A 22,691-nucleotide genomic window follows, 5' to 3' on the forward strand; every position below is an offset into this window, starting at 1 on the left:
CTATTACAAAGTAATCCCTTACACGTACACCGTGTAATGGGCTGAATGCTTGTGTTCCCCCCAAATTCATATGTTTAAGTCCCAGCCCCCAAAGTGATGGTGTTAGGAGGTGAAGCCTTTGTGTGTGTGTGGGGGGGGGTTGATTAGGATTTAGATGACGTTATGAGGGTGGGGTGCTCATGATGGGATTAGTGCCCTTCCAAGAGGGGACCAGAGAGCCTGCTCTTTCTCTCCACTGTGTGAAGACACAGAGAGAAGGGGGACATCCTCAAGTCAGGAAGAGAGACCTGACCAGCACATGACCCTGCTGGCACCCTGATCTCAAACTTCCAGCATCCAGAACTGCGAGAAAATTAATTTCAGGCCACCCAGTTTGTGATACTTTGTTATGGCAGCCTGAGCCAACGTCAGACCTCAAGCTTTTACTTTCAAAGCCTTGAGTTTTTTTTTTTTTAAGATTTTATTTATTTATTCATGACAGACAGAGAGAGAGAGAGGCAGGGACACAGGCAGAGGGAGAAGCAGGCTCCCCGTGGGGAGCCTGATGTGGGACTTAACCCCAGGACCTGGAGACCATGACCTGAGCTGAAGGCCGAAACCCAGCCACTGAGCCACCCAGGTGCCCCTTAAGGCCCTGAGTTTTATTTCAGAATACTTGTACTTGCACCGCCTACCCCTGTCACCACCAGCATTCCTCAGCCCATGGCCCTCCCATTCCTGACCCTTGATCTCCAGGCGCTGAGCCAGAGGGTTATCTGGAGGCTTCAGGGCAAGGACACCTAGCCTGCCATGCTGCACCATCTGCCCTCCAGGCTGGCAGCCAGGATGTGGGGCGGAACTTGCCAGAAGCAGGTGAGTGAGGTGGTCCCAGGGCCCGGGGGCACAGGTGTTCACACCAAGGCCGGGGATGCCCCAGCCCAGGCCCGGTAACCAGCTTCTCTTCTTTGTGGGCTGTCCTAGGGTGCTGACACCCATTTCCCCCGTCCTCCTGTCTCTTCTGCTTTCAAAGACAAGCAGAGGGCAGCAGAGGGACACAGAAAGGCCCTGTTCTAATGTGGCCAGACAGCAACATGTCTTCAAGAATGGGCCTGGGCTGAGGGCTGACCGCTCTGCTCCCTTAGGGTGGCTTCAGGGAGCCAGTTGGGTGGGAGTGTCCTGATGGAGAAGTGTGGAAAGGGGCCAGGAAACCTGGCGCTGACCTTGAGGTTGGCCAGAAGAATTCCAGGGGCCCCTGGCACCCTGAAGGAGACCTTGAAGACGATTCTGTAGAAAAATAGGAGGCAGGAGGGAAGGCACGGTGTCCCGGGCACCCTACTATATAGAGATATCTACTGTGAGGAATAAACCATACTTCCTGTCATGCTTAGAACAGGGCTTGGCACAGAGTAAGACTTATATGACTACTATGTCCTGATGATCCTTTTATAAACCACCTCCCTAAACTCACCTTAACAACCTGGAACTATCTGGCCCTGGCTTTCCCCATGTACTCATACCTCACTCACTCTTGGATTCTAAACCACACTGGCCTTTCTTCTGGTTCTTTAAGACTCATCCTTGAATTTGTGAGGCTGGAGCTCCTTGTCTGCAAAATGGTATCTGGGGAGTGAGTCTGAGCTGGTAGGGCATTGAAAAGTGAGAGGAGGGGTACCTGGATGGCTCAGTGGTTGAGCATCTGCCTTTGGCTCAGGTCATGACCCCAGAGTCCTGGGATCAAGTCCCACATCGGGCTCCCCTCAGGTAACCTGCTTCTCCCTCTGCCTATGTCTCTGCCTCTCTCTGTGTGTCTCTCATGAATAAATAAACAAAATCTTAAAAAAAAATAAAAATGGGAGAAATGGGTTGAGTTGATTTCCAATAATACTATCAAAATTGGAGGAGGGTGTGTGTGGCTAAAGTGGCATGTAGGGGGAAATCTATAGTTCTAAATGCATAGATCAGGAAAGTTGAAAACCAGTGACCTGAGCTTCCATATCAAGAAGCTGGAAAAGGAACAGCAAATTGAACCTTTAGAAAGTGGAAGGAAGGGATCCCTGGGTGGCTCAGTGGTTGAGGGTCTGCCTTTGGCTCAGGGCATGATCCTGGAGACCCAGGATCGAATCCCACATCGGGCTCTCTGCAGGGAGCCTGCTTCTCCCTCTGCCTGTGTCTCTGCCTCTCTCTGTGTGTCTCTCATGAATAAATAAAATATTTAAAAAATATATTAGTAATTTCTGTTTTCTCTCAGGCAATTTTTAAAAAGATTTTATTTATTTATTCATAGGGAGGCAGAGAGAGAGAGAGTCAGAGACACAGGCAGAGGGAGAAGCAGGTTCCATGCAGGGACCCTGACATGGGACTCGATCCAGGGTCTCCAGGATCACACCCTGGGCTGCCGGTGGCACTGAACCGCTGCGCCACCGGCGCTGCCCTTTTCTCAGGCAATTAAGGGAAAAATACAAACTACCAATATCAGGAATGAAAAGGGGTGCTATTACAGATCCTACAGACATTAAAAGGTTTTTAACATTAAACTTTATTTTCAGTGGAGCCCAACATACAACTTTCTTTTTAATGGAGTCCAAAGGTCAGTCAATTTCTCATTCTATTGCTTGTGTGTCCCTTTGGATCCGCTGTATCCATGAGGACAGCAGAGCTCAGCAACTTTACTAATGCTTCCTCCACTCAGGAGAATAGAACAGCACAGTATTTTTTTTTAAGCTGGGGCTCAGTGAAATCGGTTGTTTAAAATGTAATGGTTTGAATGGAATTGAAGACAGTGGAACAGAATGAATCAAATAGCATAGGGTGGAATGGAATAGTCAGACTTTGTGCTAGGCACTGGGCCCTAACTGTTGTAGATATCCACTAATTGAGCAAATATTATTGAATATCTACTAGCTGTTTGGGACACAGTGTGGAACAGAGAGAAATCTCTGCCCTAATGTAGCTTATCTTCTAGTCAGAGAGAGAGAGATATCAGCATATGCATAAGGCCCTGAGGCCAAAGATACAAAGATCGCCTTTATGAGGAACAGGCAAAGAACAATGTAGCTTGAAATGGATGAGGCTGTAGAGACTAGGAACCACAGTAGGGAGTCTGAAATTTAACAAGATGATCATGACAACATCATCATCATCACCGTTAACTCTTTTTTTCCCCATTTATTTATTCACAAGAGACACAGAGAGGCAGACATATAAGAAGAAGGAAAAGCAGGCTCCCTGAGGGGAGCCAGATGCAGGACTCAATCCCAGGATGCAGGGATCACAACCTGAGCCAAAGGTAGATGCTCAACCACTGAGCCACCTGAGCCACCCAGGTGCCCCCATCACCGTTAACTCTTATAGCACTTGCTACATGCCAGGCATTGTTCTAAGCCCTTAAAAATCCAACTCTTTTTTTTTTTAATGTTCACAATAATCTTATATGTATAGGGACACCTGGGTGGCTCAGCAGTTGAGCGTCTGCCTTTGGCTCAGGGCGTGATCCCAGGATTGAGTACCACATCGGGCTCCTTGTGGGGAGCCTGCTTCTCCCTCTGCCTATGTCTCTGCCCCCTCTGTGTGTGTCTCTCATGAATAAATAAATAAAATCTTTTAAAAATCTTATATGTATAAAATCATGCACATTTTATGGAAGGGGAAAGCACGGCACAGACAGATTAATTAAACATCAGTCTGGCACCCAAAATCTGTTCTTTTATTTTTTTAAAGATTTTATTTATTTACTCATGAGAGACACAGGGAGAGAGAGAGGCAGAGACAGGCAGAGGGAGAAGCAGGCTCCATACAGAGAGCCTGAAGTGGGACTCAATCCCAGGTCTCCAGGATCACACCCTGGGCCGAAGGTGGCGCTAAACCGCTGAGCCACCCGGGCTGTCCTGTTCTTTTAACTGCTATACTCTGCTATAGTGCCAGACCACAGACACTTTATAATCCTGTAGCAGATGTAAAGTAAATATATAAATTACTAAAGAATGCAAATCAAGAGAAAGAGCAGGTGGGAAGTGTGCAGATGGCTGGAAGTAAGAAGCAGGGAGGTATGCCATCCCACTGGGTGTCAAGGTGGATCTGGAAACACATATGCAAAGAAATATTTATTCCGTCTGAGATGCTCCTTTCCTGTCCTAGCATAGCTAAGGAGTGAGAAAAAAAGGGGACTGGGTTAAACCGGCCAACGGAGGGCTTGTACTCATAGGGTTAGGCCTCCTCTAGGTCTTATCATTTCTGGCAAAAGAGAAGAATTCCAGCTTGGGGACAAAAAGAGAGGGTTTGGTCTTGGTCTCCACTTCCCTTAACTTCATCTCTATCCTTCTACAAGGGGAAAGAGAACAAGAAAACAGAAAAGAGTGGTCATGGTAGACTCTTGTGAATCCACACAAGGGTGATAAGACTCTACACAAGTTTCCTCCCAGGACTTTCCCCTGGAAATGGAGTGGGGAGGAAATATACTACTTGTGAAGAGAGGAGAGGTGAAGAGAAGGAAACAGGAAACATGGGTGTGACCAGTGGCAATGTGATCTTTTTTGAATTTCTTTTTTTTTTTAAGTCATGGAGGAACAGCAGTCAGACTCTTTCATCATGTCTTATCAGTAGACTTGACCACATCGTGATGACAGTAAAGAGTATCAAAGACACCACCATGTTTTATTCCAAGATCCTGGGCATGGAAGTCACAACTTTCAAGGTAATTGCTTTCCCAAGTACAAACTGTAAGTGAAGTAGAATTTGGTTATAATACTTTTAACCCCCCTCCCCTAAAAAAAACCCACAGGAAATCTGTGAGAAAAATTTAAAGCATCCATGTAGGAGATTCCAAACTCTGAAGAGTGGAACTTCAAGAGAAAGAATAGAGAAAAGGGAGGGGAGGAAATTGCCATAAAAGTAATGCAAAATAACTTCCCAGTCTTTATACAGAAAGCACATTGACACTTAGATATGTTCTTATGGAATTACAGGACATCAAAGTGGAAATGAATATCCTACGACTTTTCAAAAAGAGAGAGAGAGGCTTTTTCTTTAAAAAGAAAAAGCTCGGGCAGCCCCGGTGGCGCAGCGGTTTGGCGCTGCCTGCAGCCTGGGGTGTGATCCTGGAGACCCAGGATCGAGTCCCACATCAGGCTCCCTGCATGGAGCCTGCTTCTCCCTCTCCCTCTGCCTGTGTCTCTGCCTCTCTCTGTGTGTCTATGAATAAATAAACAAAATCTTTAAAAAAAATAAAAAGAAAAGAAAAAGCTCAGCAGAGTATGCCACCCTTGATTTCAGGGTCATGAGTTTGAGCCCCATGTTGGGCATGGAGCCTACTTTAAAAAAAAAAGAAAAGTAGTTCAACTACAAAGGGAAAAGAAATATGCAGATACCAGATTGCCCAAGAGTCACATCAGAGACCAGAAGACAGTAGAACAATTTCAAGATTCTGAGGGGAAAATTCTATGTCGAGCCAAACTATTAATCCAGGTGAGTATAAAATAAAACATTCTTAGATATATGGGGCACATGGCTGGCTCAGTGACTCTTGATCTCGGGGTTGTAAGTTCGAGCCCCATATTGGGCTTAGAGTTCACTTAAAAAAACTTAGACATAAAGAGTCAGAAACTTTGCCCACTTGCTTTGAAAATTACTTGAGAGCATGATACATTAAAATGAGTGATTAAGCCAGGTGTAGAAAAGACATCAAAGTCAGGACACAGTGGATCCCAAGAGGAAGATCCCAGAAAGCTACCTATCAAACACTCAGTCTAGTTTGGAACCGGTGAAAGAAAGGTTCCAAGAAAGAGAGTGAGCCACAGAAAAAAAGGGAATGAATACTTCTTGAGAATTCAAATGACTTTAAAGATGGGAAATATGTCTTTTTCTTTCAAATTCTTAACTTTTAAAATTTTTTTTAAAATTTATTTATGATAGTCACACAGAGAGAGAAAGAGAGGCAGAGACATAGGCAGAGGGAGAAGCAGGCTCCATGCACTGGGAGCCCGACGTGGGATTCGATCCCGGGTCTCCAAGATCGCGCCCTGGGCCAAAGGCAGGCAGGCGCTAAACCGCTGCGCCACCCAGGGATCTCAGGAAATATGTCTTAAATTGAAAAAGTGCATGGGAGGTGGTGCCTGGGTGGCTCAGATGGTTAAGTGTGTGCCTTTGTTGGGTCATAATCCTCTGGGTCCTGGGATCCAGCCTGCCATCAGGCTCCATGCTCGGCACGGAGTCTGCTTCTCCCCCTGCCCCTACACCTGCCTCTGCTCATGTGAACTCTCTCTGTATCTCTGTTTCAAGTGAATAAATAAAATCTTAAAAAAGGGGGCCCATGGAATGGCAAACAGGGTAAACATTTAAAATTAACAGTGTGCCTGGCTGGCTCAGTTGGTAGAGCATGCAACTCTTGATCTTGGAGTCGTGAGTTCAAGTCCTACGTTGGGTGTAGAGATTACTCAAAAATAAAATCCTTAAAAAATTAAATAAAACTAACATGGAATGCTATGCATAAAAGTAGAATTGTGCCCCATCAGCAGGCTCTTCACAGGGAGCCCGATGCAGGACTCAATCCGGGATCCCGGGATCATGACCTGAGGCGAAGGCAGGAGCCCAACAGCTGAGCCACCCAGGCGTCCCTAACATCGGACTTAATAGCAACACCAGCTTCAGGAAAACAACAAAGAAACATATTTAAAAGGCTTTGGGAGGGCAGCCTGGGTGGCTCAGTGGTTTAACGCCGCCTTTAGCCCAGGGCGATCCTGGAGACCTGGAATCGAGTTCCAAGTCAGCCTCCCTGCATGGAGCCTGCTTCTCCCTCTGCCTCTCTCTCTGTGTCTCTCACAAATAAATAAAATATTTTAAAAGTATAAAATAAAAGGCTGTGGGAGGGGTGCCTGGGTGGCTCATTAGGTGCAGCATCCCCTTTTGGCTCAGGTCATGATCTTGGCCTGGTATCCAGCCTGTGCCGGACTCTGCTCAGCGGGGAGTCTGGTTCTCCCTCTCCAGCTTCCCCTGCTTGTGTGCACACTTTCTCTGTGTGTCAAATAAAGAAAATATATATTTTTTAAAAAGGCCGTGGGGGAAAAAAAAAGGCTGGGGGAAAATAACCTACAACCTCGAATTCTATGCTCAGCCAAACTGTAACTCATATGATATAAGATCATTTTCTGAAAAATGGATGTGGTATCCACCATGGTGATAGAAAAGAAAGAAAAAGGAACATGATAAAAGAAATGGTAGAGGTGGAGAGGGAGGTGACATGAAGAGGACAGGAGGGCCAATGAGATACTAGCTGTCTGTAGTTCATCTATCAAAACATAAAGATGCAAGTGGGGTTTTAAAAAGTTATAAAGCAAAAATAAATAAATAAATAAATAAATAAATAAATAAATAAATAAATAGTTATAAAGCAACTAAAAGAGGAACTACAAATTATGATAGAATTCTATTAGGAGGGGTAGTAATGTAGATGGCTAACGTAGATGGGCTAAATTCTTACTTATCAGAGCAGGGAGAGGAGTGAAAATGTCTAAAGCTGCCCATTATCAGTCAGGTACTATCTGGAGTCACATAGGAGAAAACTCAACTAACAGTGGATTAAAGAAGATCGAGTTTTTTCTTTCATTTAACAACCTCTGTAGAAAGTTGAGGATCAAGCCTTGGCTGGGAAGAAGGAAATGAATGGGCGAGAAGTGCCAGCTCAGGGGGAGCAGGAGGTTCCCAGAAGCTCCACCCACAACCTTTGTGACATCTCCCTGTCCAGTCCATCTTACATGGCCGCCCCCAGCAAGGAATGCTGGGAAATGTAGGCTTTTTATTTTTTTTTTTTTTTTTTTTTTTTTTTTTTTTTTTATTTATTTATGATAGTCACACACACAGAGAGAGAGAGAGAGAGAGAGAGGCAGAGACACAGGCAGAGGGAGAAGCAGGCTCCATGCACCGGGAGCCCGACGTGGGATTTGATCCTGGGTCTCCAGGATCGCGCCCTGGGCCAAAGGCAGGCGCCAAACCGCTGCGCCACCCAGGGATCCCAAATGTAGGCTTTTTAAAGGTGGGCAATTGACCCCTTTGAAATTGGGTTGTTTAGAAGAAAAAAATGAGAGTTTGTTCTTTGCTGTTGAGTTTCATAAGTTCTTTATAGATCTTGGATACTAGCCCTTTATCTGATAGGTCACTTGCAAATATCTTCTCCCATCCTGTAGGTTGTCTTTTAGTTTTGTTGACTGTTTCTTTTACTGTGCAGAAGCTTTTGATCTTGATCAAGTCCCAATAGTTCATTTTTGCTTGTTTCCCTTGCTTTCATAGATGTATCTTGCAAGAAGTTGCTGTGGCCAAGTTCAAAAAGGGTGTTGCCTGTGTTCTCCTCTAGGATTTTGATGGATTGTCTCTCATTTAGAACTTTCAACCATTTTGAGTTTATCTTTGTGTATGGTGAAAGAGAATGGTCTGGTTTCATTCTTCTGCACGTGGCTGTCCAATTTTCCCAGCACCATTTATTGAAGAGACTGTCCTTTTTCCAGTGGATAGTCCTTTCCTGCTTTGTCAAATATTAGTTGGCCATAGAGTTGAGGGGCCATTTCTGGGTTCTCTATTCTGTTCCATTGATCTATGTGTCTGTTTTTGTGCCAGTACCACACTGTCTTGATGACCACAGCTTTGTAGTACAGCTTGAAATCTAGCATTGTGATGCCCCCAGCTCTGGTTTTCTTTTTCAATATTCCCCTGGCTATTCGGGGTCTCTTCTGATTCCACACAAATCTTAAGATGATTTGTTCCAACTCTCTGAAGAAAGTCCATGGTATTTTGATAGGGATGCACTGAATGTGTAAATTGCCCTGGGTAGCATAGACATTTTCACAATATTAATTCTTCCAATCCATGAGCATGGAATATTTATCCATCTCTTTGTGTCTTCCTCAATTTCTTTCAGAAGTGTTCTGTAGTTTTTAGGGTATAGATCCTTTACCTCTTTGGTGAGGTTTATTCCTAGGTATCTTATGCTTTTGGGTGCAATTGTAAATGGCATTGATTCCTTAATTTCTTTCTTCAGTCTCATTGTTAAGTGTATAGAGATGCCACTGATTTCTGGGCATTGATCTTGCATCTTGCCACATTGCCGAATTGCTGTATGAGTTTTAGCAATCTTGGGGCGGAGTCTTTTTGGTTTTCTTTTTTTTTTCTTTTGGGTTTTCTATGTACAGTATCATGTAATCTGCAAAGAGAGAGAGTTTGACTTCTTTGCCAATTTGAATGCCTTTAATGTCTTTTTGTTGCCTGATTGCTGAGGCTAGGACTTCTAGTACTATGTTGAATAGCAGTGGTGAGAGTGGACATCCCTGTCGTGTTCCTGATCTTAGGGGAAAGGCTCCCAGTGTTTCCCCATTGAGAATGATATTTGCAGTGGGCTTTATGTAGATGGCTTTTAAGATGTTGAGGAATGTTCCCTCTATCCCTACACTCTGAAGAGTAACAAGACAGGAAACAACAAATGTTGGAAAGGATGTGGAGAAAGGGGAACCCTCTTGCACTGTTGGTGGGAGTGTGAACTGGTACAGCCACTCTGGTAAACTGTGTGGAGGTTCCTCAAAGAGTTAAAAATAGATCTGCCCTACGTCCCAGCAATTGCACTGCTGGGGATTTACCCCAAAGATATAGATACAGTGAAAAACTGAAACACCTGCACCCCAGTGTTTATAGCAGCAATGTCCACAATAGCCAAACTGTGGAAGGAGCCTCAGTGTCCATCGAAAGATGAATGGCGGGGATCCTTGGGTGGCACAGCGGTTTGGCGCCTGCCTTTGGCCCAGGGCGCGATCCTGGAGACCCGGGATCGAATCCCACATCAGGCTCCCGGTGCATGGAGCCTGCTTCTCCCTCTGCCTGAGTCTCTGCCTCTCTCTCTCTCTCTGTATGACTATCATAAATAAATAATCAAAAAAAATTAAAAAAAAGAAAGATGAATGGATAAAGCAGCTGTGGTCTATGTATACAATGGAATATTCCTCAGCCATTAGAAATGACAAATACCCACCATTTGCTTCGACGTGGATGGAACTGGAGGGGATTATGCTGAGTGAAGTAAGTCAACTGGAGAAAGACAAACATTATATGGTCTCATTCATTTGGGGAATATAAAAAATAGTGAAAGGGAGTAAAGGGGAAAGGAGAGAAAATGAGTGGGAAATATCAGAGAGGGTGACAGAACATGAGAGACTCCTAACTCTGGGAAACGAACAAGGAGTGGTGGAGGGGGAGGTGGGCAGGGTGACGGGGTGACTGGGTGACTGGCACTGAGTAGGGCACTTGATGGGATGAGCATTGGGTGGTATACTATATGTTAGCAAACTGAACGCCAATAAAAAAATATACCAAAAAAAGAAAAAAAGGAGAGATGTATATTATATTGTATACTAAGTAAATGTATATTAAGACAAATTGTTGTCTCTGCCATGGGCAGTATTTACATATTATTTGATGATAATGCAAATAATTTCCAGAAGAAATACATAAACACACACACACACACACACATGCTGAAAGCAGTTGCCTTTAAGGAATGAGATGGCGGTGAAGCAAGGGGCTGTTGCTTTTAATTTTTAAAAATTTTTAAAAGATTTTATTTATTTATTCATGAGAGACACACAGAGAGAGAGAGAGGCAGAGACACAGGCGGAGGGTGAAGCAGGCTCCATGCAGGAAGCCCGATGTGGGACTTGATCCAGGGTCCCCAGGATCACACCCTGGACCAAAGGCAGGCGCTAAACTGCTGAGCCACCCAGGGATCCCCAGGGCTGTTGCTTTTAATTAAAAGCCTCATTGGACCTTGTTTTAACCTTGCTGGGGTAGGGAGGGGGCTTTGCCTCACACTCATCTTGGGGGTTTAGTCCTCTATTGTTCTTCCTCCCCACATAGGGTGACCGGAAAGCATTGTGTTTTGGAGATCAGAAATTGAACCTCCACGAGGTGGGAAAGGAATTTGAACCCAAAGCTGCTCACCCAGTTCCTGGCTCCCTGGATATATGTCTGATAACAGAAGTACCTTTGGAGGAAATGGTCCAGCACCTCAAGGTAAGTTGGACAACATTTTTTTTGAGAAAGCTGCCGCTGATATGGCAAAAACAGAAGCAAGACTCAGGCAGGTCTTCCTCAAACTTCAGGTCTAACAGGTTTTGTCACTTCTAGAGAATGCCTGTACACAACTGTTTGCTCATTATTTCTGCTGACATCACTGTTTTAGGTAAACAAATCTATTTTAAAAGGAAAGAGCACATCGTTCTTGTAAAAAAAAAAAAAACCTAAATTCTTCTTACAGAAACGCATTTCTGTAAAAAGCATAAATTCGACTGAGTATGTGAAACGCCCATTATATCTTGACACAAGGGAAGTTAACTTGTAAAAACAAATAGCTATAAAAACACCAGTCATTTAGATTCTACCCACTTCCTTTCTCTGAACCCTCTGGGCCTGACATTACAAAGGGAGATTTGGCAAATGGTTGAGGAGGTGCCCAGGACTTGTTGGCATCTACCAGAGGCTTTCTTCTTGGTATAACTAGGAGGATTGAAAGTCCTGGCTGGATTGGTCAGAGGATTATGCGACTATTGTTCTTGGAGTTGTGAGTTCAAGTCCCACATTGGGTGTAGAGATTACTTAACAAGAGAAAAAAAAAAAGGATTGAAATAGGATTGAAGAGGGAATATTAACTTGGCATCCCTCTAAAACCTAAAATGATTTCACGTAAAGGAAGCACTGCTTCTCCATCTGGGGAACACAGATTGGGTTTTGCCTATAATCTTTCTTTGGAAAGTATCAGCGAAAAAGGTTAGTTCGGAAGTAAAGTGGGGAAAGCAGAGGAGTTAAGATTATGGACTTTGGTCCAGACTACCTGGGTTTGAATCCTGGCTCTACCACTTACTAGATAATACTAGGTACCATTATCATTTCCACTCTACAGATGAGGAAACTGAGGCAGTTTGGTACAGTGGTGAAGCCCAGGCAGCTGATCTGTGGCTGGAGCAGAGTGAGAGGGAAGAATGGCCAGAGATGAAGTCAGGAAGAGTTCAGGGGCCTTCTCAGGATTCAATTTTGGTCTCATACATGGACTGTGATGAATGACTTTTGTCTTCTCCTCCTATTTCAGGCTTGTGAGGTCCCTATTGAGGAGGGTCCAGTCCCCAGAACAGGGGCCAAAGGACCTATTATGTCCATATATTTCCGAGACCCTGACAGAAACCTCATTGAGGTGTCCAACTATATCCCCTCATAATTGAGGCTGGCCCTTCTCTGTTCTGTTCCCCGCCATGTCTCCCTCTCCCTTCCTTCCTGCAAACTCTCACCCAAGCCCAGAGATCTCTAAGGACTGATGACTTCGGCACTTCACTCTTCCTACTGGGGTGGAACTGAGTTGGGTTTGGAACCAAAACTACCTGTCTGAATATCCCCCAAGTTTCCCCTAATAAATAATGTCTCAATTAATATGAGCTCTTTGTTATTACCATCTTGGTGTTATGTATGGATGTGTTCACCTAGGATGTGAGGTCTCTGAACTGTTTGGGGGTTGGTGACCAGGGAACATCTCTGAAGACCAAATCCAGAGTCATCCCCTTGGGATTCAGGGCCCTGAAAGATTTCTCCTTGTTACTGAGCCCATAAATTTTTCATCCTCCTGGAATTCACCTCAACCCTTCCAAGTGCTGCCTGCTGTATCCTCTACCCCAGATGCCTCACTGAGCCTCCAGACCTCTGTGAGTCCCACAGAGCCTTCAAGGACCACTCCAGATGATACTGCCTCTTCCTGGAGTGCCTTATCTGATCACACCTCAGGTGATTGCAGTACCTTCTGCCTTTGGATTTGGTGGGTCCAGACTCATCTCTTTTTTTTTTTTGTAAAGATTTTATTTATTTATTTATTTTTTACATTTTTTTAAATTTTTTTATTTATTTATGATAGCCACAGAGAGAGAGAGAGAGGCAGAGACACAGGCAGAGGGAGAAGCAGGCTCCATGCACCGGGAGCCCGACATGGGATTCGATCCCGGGTCTCCAGGATCGCGCCCTGGGCCAAAGGCAGGCGCTAAACCGCTGCGCCACCCAGGGATCCCCAAGATTTTATTTATTTATTCATGAGAGACACACAGAGAGGCAGAGACACAGGCAGAGGGAGAAGCAGGTTTCCTCCAAGGAGCCTGATGTGGGACTCGACCCCAGATCCTGGGATCACGCCCTGAGCCGAAGGCAGATGCTCAACTGCTGAGCCACCCAGGCATCCCAGACTCATCTTGAGGCTCAGCTCCTGACAGAGTAGATAGGACAGGGACAAATCTTACCTGTTTCTGTCCTCCCTTTCCCCAACACCATCCATTCAGTCAACTAGTGAACATATATTGAGCACCTACTGTGTACTTAACCCTGTTCCAGACATGGGGGAGACCATGTTGAACAGAAGAAATAAGCCTATCTAGGTTTTGGGAGCTGCCATTCTAGCGGGAGAGACAGAGAATAAATAAAATTAAGGAAAACATGAAGTATGTTAGAGGATGAGAAATGCTTTGGAGAAAAAGAAAACATGGGAAAGAGGGAATGCAGGTAAAATTTGACAGGGCAGTTTCTGATGTATAACGGGGTGGTCAAGGGAATCTTCACTGAGGAACCATTTGAGCACATATCTGAGGAGAGGAGGGAGTTGCACCACCGACAGCTGGAGGAAGAGCAGAACAGGCAGAGAACAACCTGTGCAAAGGCCCTGAAGCAGGGATGGGTGGGGTATGCGAGGAACAGCGAGGAGCAGTAAGGAGGGCGGAGCAGCAGGAGGTGAAGTCAGACAGCAAGTGGGGGACAGATCACCTAGGGTCTTGCAGGCCTGGGAGAGAACTCTGGCTTTTACTCTGAGTGACAGAGGAGCCACGGAAGGAAGGGTGGGTTGTGAACAGAGAAGGGCCATGATCTGACTTAGGATTTAACGGGCTCCCTCTGGCTGCTATGAGGAAAACAGGCAGTAGGGGAGAAGGCAGGAGCAGGGGGCCCTCGAGGTCCAGGCCAGTGATGCTGGTGCTGGCAGTGGAGGTGATAAAAAGTGGTTAGATTGTGGAGCTATTCCGAAGACAGACTGGACACGTCCACCAAGAGAGAAAATGTTGGGGTGCCTGGGTGGCTCAGTGGTTGAGCATTGGTCTTTGGCTCAGGTTGTGATCCTGGGGTCCTGGGATTGAGTCCTCCATCAGGCTTCCCACAGGGAGCCTGCTTCTTCCTCTGCCTATGTCTCTGCCTCTCTCTCTAAATAAAATCTTTAAGAGAGAGAGAGAGAGAGAGAGAGAGAAGGTCAACCAGAGAAGAGGTCTGAGGACATTTAGAGTTCTAAAACAAGGATGAACCAGGAAACAAGGCAGGCAGAGAGGAAAGGGAAGAGTAGGGCTTCCTGAATGAATGAATGATGGATGAAGGAGCCTGACAGTCTCCTGGGGTGAGCAAGCCCCTAGTCTTGTGGACTCTGGTCTCAAAATACTCCCCAGCTGGTGGCTCAGCCAGACCCTATGAGTGAACCCCTATAAAGCCCCAATAATGCTGGGAAGAGAAGATGTGTAAGGATGTGAGTTTCAGCTGTGAAAGGCTCTGCCAAAAGCTCTAGCAGGTTTCCTGCCTATTTTATTATTTTTTTATTATTTGCTTAGCTTCACAATTAAGTGTTTATTAAAATAATATAAACTATGGGTAATACAGATTGTTTTCAGTGTGATATAGATACCACACATTTCTCCTAGTAATAGATGATAGATAGCCAGATGAAGCACAGTAGTACAAGAATCTACAATAACAAATTTTATTACTAGGCATCTTCCATAAAGTCAGCAAACCCAATCCACTCACCAATGAGGAAACTAATGACCAGAGATGCCTACATTCTCTACTCTAGAAATGTATAGGGCACTGACCATGGGCCAGGCACTTACTTGGCACTGGGCATATAAAAGTAAACAGAACGTGGTACCTGTACTCCAGGAGCCTGTAGCCAGGCTAGTGGGCGAAAGTGTCCAGTAAAGCAGGAAATTAATATACAGTTTAATAAGTATCATGAGAACAGCATGCTGAAGCTCCAAGGTGTACCCAATCCAGGCTTGGGAGCAGCTCTTCGAAGGTCATGTGTGAGACCTAACCTGGGAAGGATGACCAAGAGTCACAGAGACAGGGGCACCTGGATGGCTCAGTGGTTGAGTGCCTGCCTTTGGCTCAGGTTGTGATCCCAGGGTCCTGGGATCGAATCCTGCATCAGGCTCTCTACAGGGAGCCTGCTTCTCCCTCTGTCTCTCTCTGTGTCTCTCATGAATAAATAAATAAAATCTTAAAAAAAGGAAAAAAGTCAAAGAGACAAAGAGCTTGTGAAACATGGCTGGTGAAGGCCCAGGTGAATGACAGCACAGTACACTTGGTTAATCAAAGGAGTTCAAGGACAACGGAATTCCAGTCCTGGATTCTGGAGACAACAGTCTCCTGACAACTAGTTCGAGGCTATTTTTAGAATATTATCTGTCTTTCGGGTTTCCTGACCAATATGTGAGGATTCATAGGTATCAATACTATGGCATAGAAGAAAAGGAAGCATACATGGCTCATGCTTAGAGACACTAAGAATGTCTTTTTGATGGCTGGGTAGTATTCCTATGTGTGTATCTATATATCATATCTTCTTTTTTTTTAAAAAAAAAGGTTTTATTTATTCATTATAGATATATATATATATATATAGAGAGAGAGAGAGAGAGAGGCAGAGACACAGGCAGAGGGAGAAGCAGGCTCCATGCAAGGAGCCTGATGCGGGACTTGATCCCAGGACTCCAGGATCGTGCCCTGGGCCAAAGGCATGGGCCAAACCACTGAGCCACCGAGGGATCCCCTATCATATCTTCTTTATCCATTCATTAAGACATTAAGATTTTCAAACCCTTTTGTTTGAAACGTCTCCTTGAGGAATGATTACATTATAGTCGTTTGTTTTCTCTCAAAATTTACAGCAATTAGGGCATGCCATAAGTCTGGAAGGGACTTTAAGGAATCACTTTGTCAGTGGCCAGGGGAGCAGGAGGCAGGGCCAGGGGACCAGTGCAGGCAAAAAGGAGACACTACCTGTAGAGAACTTAAAAATTAATAGTAAAACTAAAAAAAAAAAAATTAATAGTAAAACTGACTAAAATTGTTCTGCATGTTATTATCACCACGTGGCAGCAATCCAGCAACTGTCTGTAATGCCAGTAATGAAACCCTCCTCCCTGCCAAGGCAAGCTGCTCCTGCTGACCCTCACCTCATCTATGCCTCTGAACTTAGATAATATCTCCACAGGCAGAAGGCCCCGCACCCACATGAGCTACATATGAATATCTGAAATTGCCATCTCAGCCATCTCTTCCATTCCTATTACCACACGTTCTCCATTCCATTCCATTCCATTCCGTTCCGTTCCATTCCATTCCATTCCCTTGCGCAAACATGGCTTGTGTACTCAAAGTCATGTATACAAAAAAACCCCACATCAATGTTTCTCTTCCAACAATTATAATATTTCTCTTCAATGAAGTTCCTTGTTTTTCAAGTCTCGAGTCCCTTTTGAGCTGGGGATGATGTCCAATGCTGCCACCTCTATATTCAGGGACAGTTCTCGCTCATTCTCCCTGGCTGGGCCAACGGGCAGGTACTTGGTGGGGTAAACACCCAGGGGTCTCTAATGCCCAGCTGTATACTGAAAAACTGCGCAGACAATATCATACTGTAACTTTTGGTGAAGGTTTCTGGGCAGGATAACAATCTTTGACTGTATAAATGTCAATCCAGGGCAGCCCGGGTGGCTCAGCGGTTTAGCGCCACCTTCGGTCCGGGGCGTGATCCTGGAGACCCGAGATGGAGTCCCACGTCAGGCTCCCTGTGTGGAGCCTGCTTCTCCCTCTGCCTGTGTCTCTGCCTCTCTCTCTCTCTCTCTCTGTGTGTGTCTCTCATGAGTAAATAAATAAAATCTTTAAAAAATAAATAAATAAAAAATAAATAAATAGATGCCAATCCAGGTTTCATATGATCTAGCTGGATTTCTTCCAGGCCACTCCTGGACAGTGATCTACTCCTGGGACCCCCTATGGAGTACTAGTCCTCAAAGGTGGCATTCTGAGGAATGTCTAGAAGGCCCAGGGGTCAGTCAGGGTGACCTTGGTGCCTTGTTCAATCTGAAACATCATTTCATCCTTATAGAACAAAATATATTCAAATAATATTTTGCAGGGGATCATCACCTTTCACTCCTTCAGTACCCATATGTGCTGGTTGAGCCTGTCATAGGAGAGCAGGGCATGGCTGTTGCACCTACTGCTCTGTGGGTACAGAAACTGGTCAGCCTCTCACTCCTGTGGCACCTGGCAAAGGCACAGGATCTTGGGGCATCCCTGGTCCCTGCCCTCAGGGCTGCTGCCCCCAGGCCACAAAGGCCACCCAGCAGCCAGGCACCCAGGGCCCCCTGGGCCATGCTTCCTGTCTATTTTGGAAAGACAGTTTGCCTTGGACACAGAGTCATATGCCTGGAGATAGATGACTTATGAAAGGAAGGAGGAATGGGATGCCTGGGTGGCTCAGTGGTTGAGCATCTGCCTTTGGCTCAGGGCATAATTCCAGGGTCCCAGGATCGAGTCCTGAATCAAGCTTCCTGCATGGAGCCTGCTTCTCCCTCTGCCTTTGTCTCTGCTTCTCTCTCTTTCTATGTCTCTCATGAATAAAATCTTTAAAAAAAAGAAAGGAAGGAGGAAGGAAGTAGAGAAGAGAGAGAGAAGGAGGGAGAGAGGGAAGAGGGAAGGGGGGAAGGAGGAAGGGAATGGAAAGGGAGTTGAGGAAGGGAGAGAGGGAGAAGGAAGGAGGGATAGAAGGAGAGAGGGAGAGTTGGCAGCAGATGGGTAAACGAATAAATGGGTAGATAGGTGGGTGGATGGATAGATGGGTGAGCAGGTGAATTGATGGACTGATATCCTCTGGCCCTGGAGAAACTCTTTGGCATGTGTGTGCACAGAGAGAGGAGTATGCATTTGTAAACTGCAGGTTTGCTGTAATATAGAAAACACTGGAAATGACCCACATGTCCTTCAGGAGATGAATTGTTAAACAAACCATGGTATATCCATTCCATGGAATACTACTCAGCCATAAAAGGGAATAAATCTACAAGGCCACACTAACCTAATACCAAAATTAGACAGAAACATACCAAGAAAACTACAGACCAATATCTCTTATGAACATAGATGCAAAAATCTTCAACAAAATACTAGTAAATAGAATTCAGCAATATATAAGAAGGATCATACACCACGACCAAGTGCGATTTATCCCAAGAACGCAAGATTTGTTCAACATAAGAAAATCAATGTAATATCCCATATTAATAAAGGACAAAAACCACATGACCTTCTCAACAGATGCAGCAGAAAAAGCACTTGGCGAAACTCAATACCTTTTCATGATAAAAATACTTGACAGACTAGAAACAGATGAGAACTTCCCAATATGATAAAGTACATCTACAAAAAACTTACAACTAATATCATACTTAATGATGAAAGACTAAAAACTTTCTCCTGGAGATCAGGAACAAGATAAGGATGTCTCCTATCACCACTTCTATTCGACAATGTACTAGAGGTTCTAGCCAGGACAATTAGGTAAGAAAAAGAAAGAAAAAGCATCCACATTGGAAAAAAGAAGTAGAACTATCTGTATTTGCAGATGACATGATCTTATACAGAGAAAATCTTTTTTTTAAGTATTTTATTTATTCATGAGAGACACACAGGGAGAGAAAAACAGAGACATAAGCAGAGGGAGAAAAGCAGGCTCCTTGCAGGGAGCTCGATATGGGACTCGATCTCAGATCCCTGGATCACACCATGAGCCAAAGGCAGTCGCTCAACCGCTGAGCCACCCAGGCGTCCCTTACAGAGAAAATCTTAAGGAACCCACAACAAAACCATTACATATATAAGAGGTTATTATATATATATATATATCACCCAGGGGCCCCAACATTACATATTCTAATCATAGACTGAAGACTTCATGGTGTTAAGATGGCAATATCCTCAAACTAATCCACAGGTTTAATGCAATCCCTATCAGAATCCCAGCCTGCTTTGCAGAAATTGACAAACTGATCCTAAAATTCATATGAAAATGCTAGGGACCTAGAATGGCCACAACAATCTTGAAAAAGCATAAAGTTGGAGGACTTAAACTTTCTGATTTAAAAACATACTGCACAGCTATAGTAATCAAGCTGGGTGGTACTGGCATAGAAATAGATCTATAGATCAATGGAACAGAAGTGAGAGTCCAGAAATAAACTCAGACATTTATGGGCAACTGATTTTTGGCAAGCATGACTAGATAATTCAATAGGGGAAAGAACAGTATTTTCAACAAATGGTACTGGGACAATTGGATATCCACATGCAAAAGAATGAAGCTGGATCCTTACTTCATACCATATACCAAAAGTAACTAAAAAACAAAAACAAAAAACAAAAAAACAAGAAACCCCACCAAACAAAACAGGGGCATCTGGGTGGTCAGTGGTTGAGCATCTGCCTTTGGCTCAGGTTGTGATCCCAGGGTCCTGGGATGGAGTCCCACAGCAGGGTCCCTGAAGGAGCCTCCCTCTCTCTGTGTCTCTCATGAATAAATGAATAAAATATTTTTTAAAAAATCAAAGACATGAATGTAAGAACTAAAACTATAAAACTTCTGGAAGAAAACATAGGCATAAATATTCATGACTTTAGATTAGGCAATGGTTTCTTAGATGGCAAGTAACTCATAAGCAATCAAAGAAAAAATAAATTGCACTTCATAAAAGCTATAAGTTTTTGTGCTTCAAGGGACACGGGAAAGTGAAAGGACAACCGAAAAATAGAAGCACATATTTGCAAATCACATTATCTGAGAAAGGACTAAAATCCAGAATATGTAAAGAACTCATAGGGACACTTGGGTGGCTTGGCGGTTAAAGTGCCTGCCTTTGGCTTAGTGCATGATCCTGGAGTCCTGGGATCAAGTCCTGCATCGGGCTCCCTGCATGGAGCCCGCTTCTCTCTCTGCCTATGTCTCTGCCTCTCTCTGTGTGTCTCTCATGAATAAATAAAATATTTTAAAAAAGAATTTGAAAATGATGATAGTTGTACAACATCATGAATATACTAACCACTGAAACATCCACTTAAAAGGGTGAATTTTGCAGTATGTGAATTCTACCTCAATAGAAAGAGAATTAACTATCAATACATACAACAACGTGGGTGAATGTCACAAACATTATGCCAAGCAGAAGAAACAAAAGCTATATGAGTCCATTTATATGAAGTTCAAAAACAAGCCGAAAACCTCCGGTATCATATGCTGTTTATGGATAACATAGATCTGTAGTAATGGAATGAAAACAGTCACGAAGAAGACAAATACCAAACTCAAGGCAGTGGAAGGAGAGCGCAAAATGGAATTTGTACAAGAACTTCAGCTGGATCTCTAATACCATATTTCTTTTATTTTTTTTATTATTTTTTTTATTTATCCATGATAGTCACAGAGAGAGAGAGAGGCAGAGACACAGGCAGAGGGAGAAGCAGGCTCCATGCACCGGGAGCCCGACGTGGGATTCGATCCTGGGTCTCCAGGATCACGCCCTGGGCCAAAGGCAGGCGCCAAACCGCTGCGCCATCCAGGGATCCCTAATACCATATTTCTTTTAAAAGTATCTGAAGCAAATAGGCAAAATATTAACATGTAACAAAGATGAATGTTGTTACATTATCCTTCATACTTTTCTCTTTAAAAAATAAAAATAAAACAACTCGGTTCTAAGACAAACGTTTGAGTCCTTAGCCAGGCTCTGGTTGATGCTTCCTCTCTGCAGGATTGACACCAAGGAGAGTTAGGCTCGGCCCCTGGCCTGGTGGACTCCAGTCTGGAAGAGGCACAAATAGCCCACATGCCATGGGCTTGGACAAAGCTCTAGAACTCAGAAGATGCCAGGAAGAGGGGAACCAGTCAGGGAAGCCTTCCAGGAAGAGAGGATGTTGGTGCTGAGCCTCAAATGGAGGCCTGACAGAGGGGACACTTGGCCCGGACACCCCACCCCCACCCCCACCCTTTGGGTCTCTCCCAAAGCCTGGCCTGGCCCTGCAGATTCCCTTATCTGCCCACTCCCAGCTGCCTCCCTGCTGGCTGAACTGTCGCCACAGACTTCTGGGCCTGTGCCCCCTCCACAGAGATGGGGGAGGGAATGGGGTGAGCCTCAAGGTTTCTGGCTCTTGATGGAGCCAGGGCTCTAAGGTCCCCATCCTCCACCCCTTACTTCCCTTCCTAAGCCCTTTCTCTGCTCCAATTATGAAGAAATAGACTGAGTCCAGTGGCCAAATTCTTGTTTGAGACATGCCTCCAGCCTGACCTTCCTGAGGATGACAGATTTCCCTAACTTGCTCCCAATATTGTAACTGCCGTTTCTAATTTAAAAATAACAACAAAGAGAGTTATCATTACAGAGCTCATCATCTATGGTGTGCCGGGGAGGACCTGTATCGAGTGGCCTCTCAATAACATTCACTTTGGGTTCTAAAATGGTACCCATTATCCAGGCAAAGAAACTGAGGCTCAGAGGGTGGCCTGCCCAGGAATCATGTGGCCAATCAGGGTCAGAGCTGAGACAAGAGCACAGGCCCTGGGAGGAACATCTTCATTTCCCTGAGTCCACTCCCAGTCTGGAAGATGCGGGCAATTATACACACTCACACCACAAGGACCTGGTGAGATAGGATAAAATTAGCCGAGAGCACTTAGCACAGTGCCTGGGGTGGCTCGACAAACGTTTGAGTCCTTACTGCTGTTGTTATTACTATATTAGTGCTAAAGTATTTGTACCAGAATTAGCATTAGTTATTACTAATATTATTACTGCTGCTGTTGTTATTACTATATTAGTGCTAAAGTATTTGTACCAGAATTAGCATTAGTATGGTTGTGGATAGAATGAAAATAATAATTATTAGATTTAGAATTAATATCAGTATTATTATCACTATTAAGATTAGTATTGATAGGGTGCCTGGGTGGCTCAGTTGGTTGAGTGTCTGCCTTCGGCTCACGTCATGATCCCAGGGTCCTGGGATTGGGTCCCATATCAGGCTCCCTGCTCAGTGGGGAACCTGCTTCTCCCTCTCCCTCTGTCTGCTGCTCCCTCTGCTTGTGTATGCATGCTTTCTAATAAATAAGTAAAACCTTTTTGAAAAGATTAGTATAAAAAAAGATTAGTATCGATATTAGAATTAGGATTGTTAATTAAAATTGGTATCAGAGTCACATATTATTAGCATTATTACTGGAATTAGTAGTGCTAGTAAAAAAGGGTCAAGGACTACCCCTTGTACACATGAAGTACTCTATAAATAAGAGTACTTAACATTTATTGAGATTTCAGATTCAAGTGAGTTAAAATCACTTAACGGATTAAATCTCATTTAGCTGTCCCAATCACTCTATGGAATAGCTGCTATTATTACCCCATCTCTACAGATGAGGAACTGAGGTCCAAAGAGGCTGCTAACTTACCCAAGGCCACATGGCCCCTCGGTGGTTAGGGCAGTCTATAAATGAGGGCAGGTTGGCTCTAGAGTGGAAGTCCTGAAAACCTTACCACCTAACTCATAGGGGTCCTCATCCTCCTTGTTTATGA

At 44.4% G+C, this 22,691-nt stretch overlaps 1 protein-coding gene and 1 pseudogene across 1 annotated transcript; one reads left to right on the forward strand and one right to left on the reverse strand.

Moving 5' to 3' along the window:
• The first annotated feature begins 761 nt into the window (after positions 1 to 761).
• Positions 762 to 12,426, forward strand: GLOD5 (glyoxalase domain containing 5). The gene is given in 4 exon segments (NM_001313807.1): positions 762 to 852; positions 4,532 to 4,669; positions 10,864 to 11,019; positions 12,092 to 12,426. Coding segments are annotated over 4 exon segments (483 nt in total). The 5' UTR covers positions 762 to 789; the 3' UTR covers positions 12,218 to 12,426.
• A 3,440-nt stretch (positions 12,427 to 15,866) lies between these two features.
• On the reverse strand, positions 15,867 to 22,579 carry LOC119868280 (annotated as a pseudogene).
• Between the last annotated feature and the right edge of the window lie 112 nt (positions 22,580 to 22,691).

The sequence above is a fragment of the Canis lupus genome, chromosome X (genome assembly GCF_011100685.1).
Source record: "Canis lupus familiaris isolate Mischka breed German Shepherd chromosome X, alternate assembly UU_Cfam_GSD_1.0, whole genome shotgun sequence".
In the NCBI taxonomy this organism is placed as follows: Eukaryota; Metazoa; Chordata; class Mammalia; order Carnivora; family Canidae; genus Canis; species Canis lupus.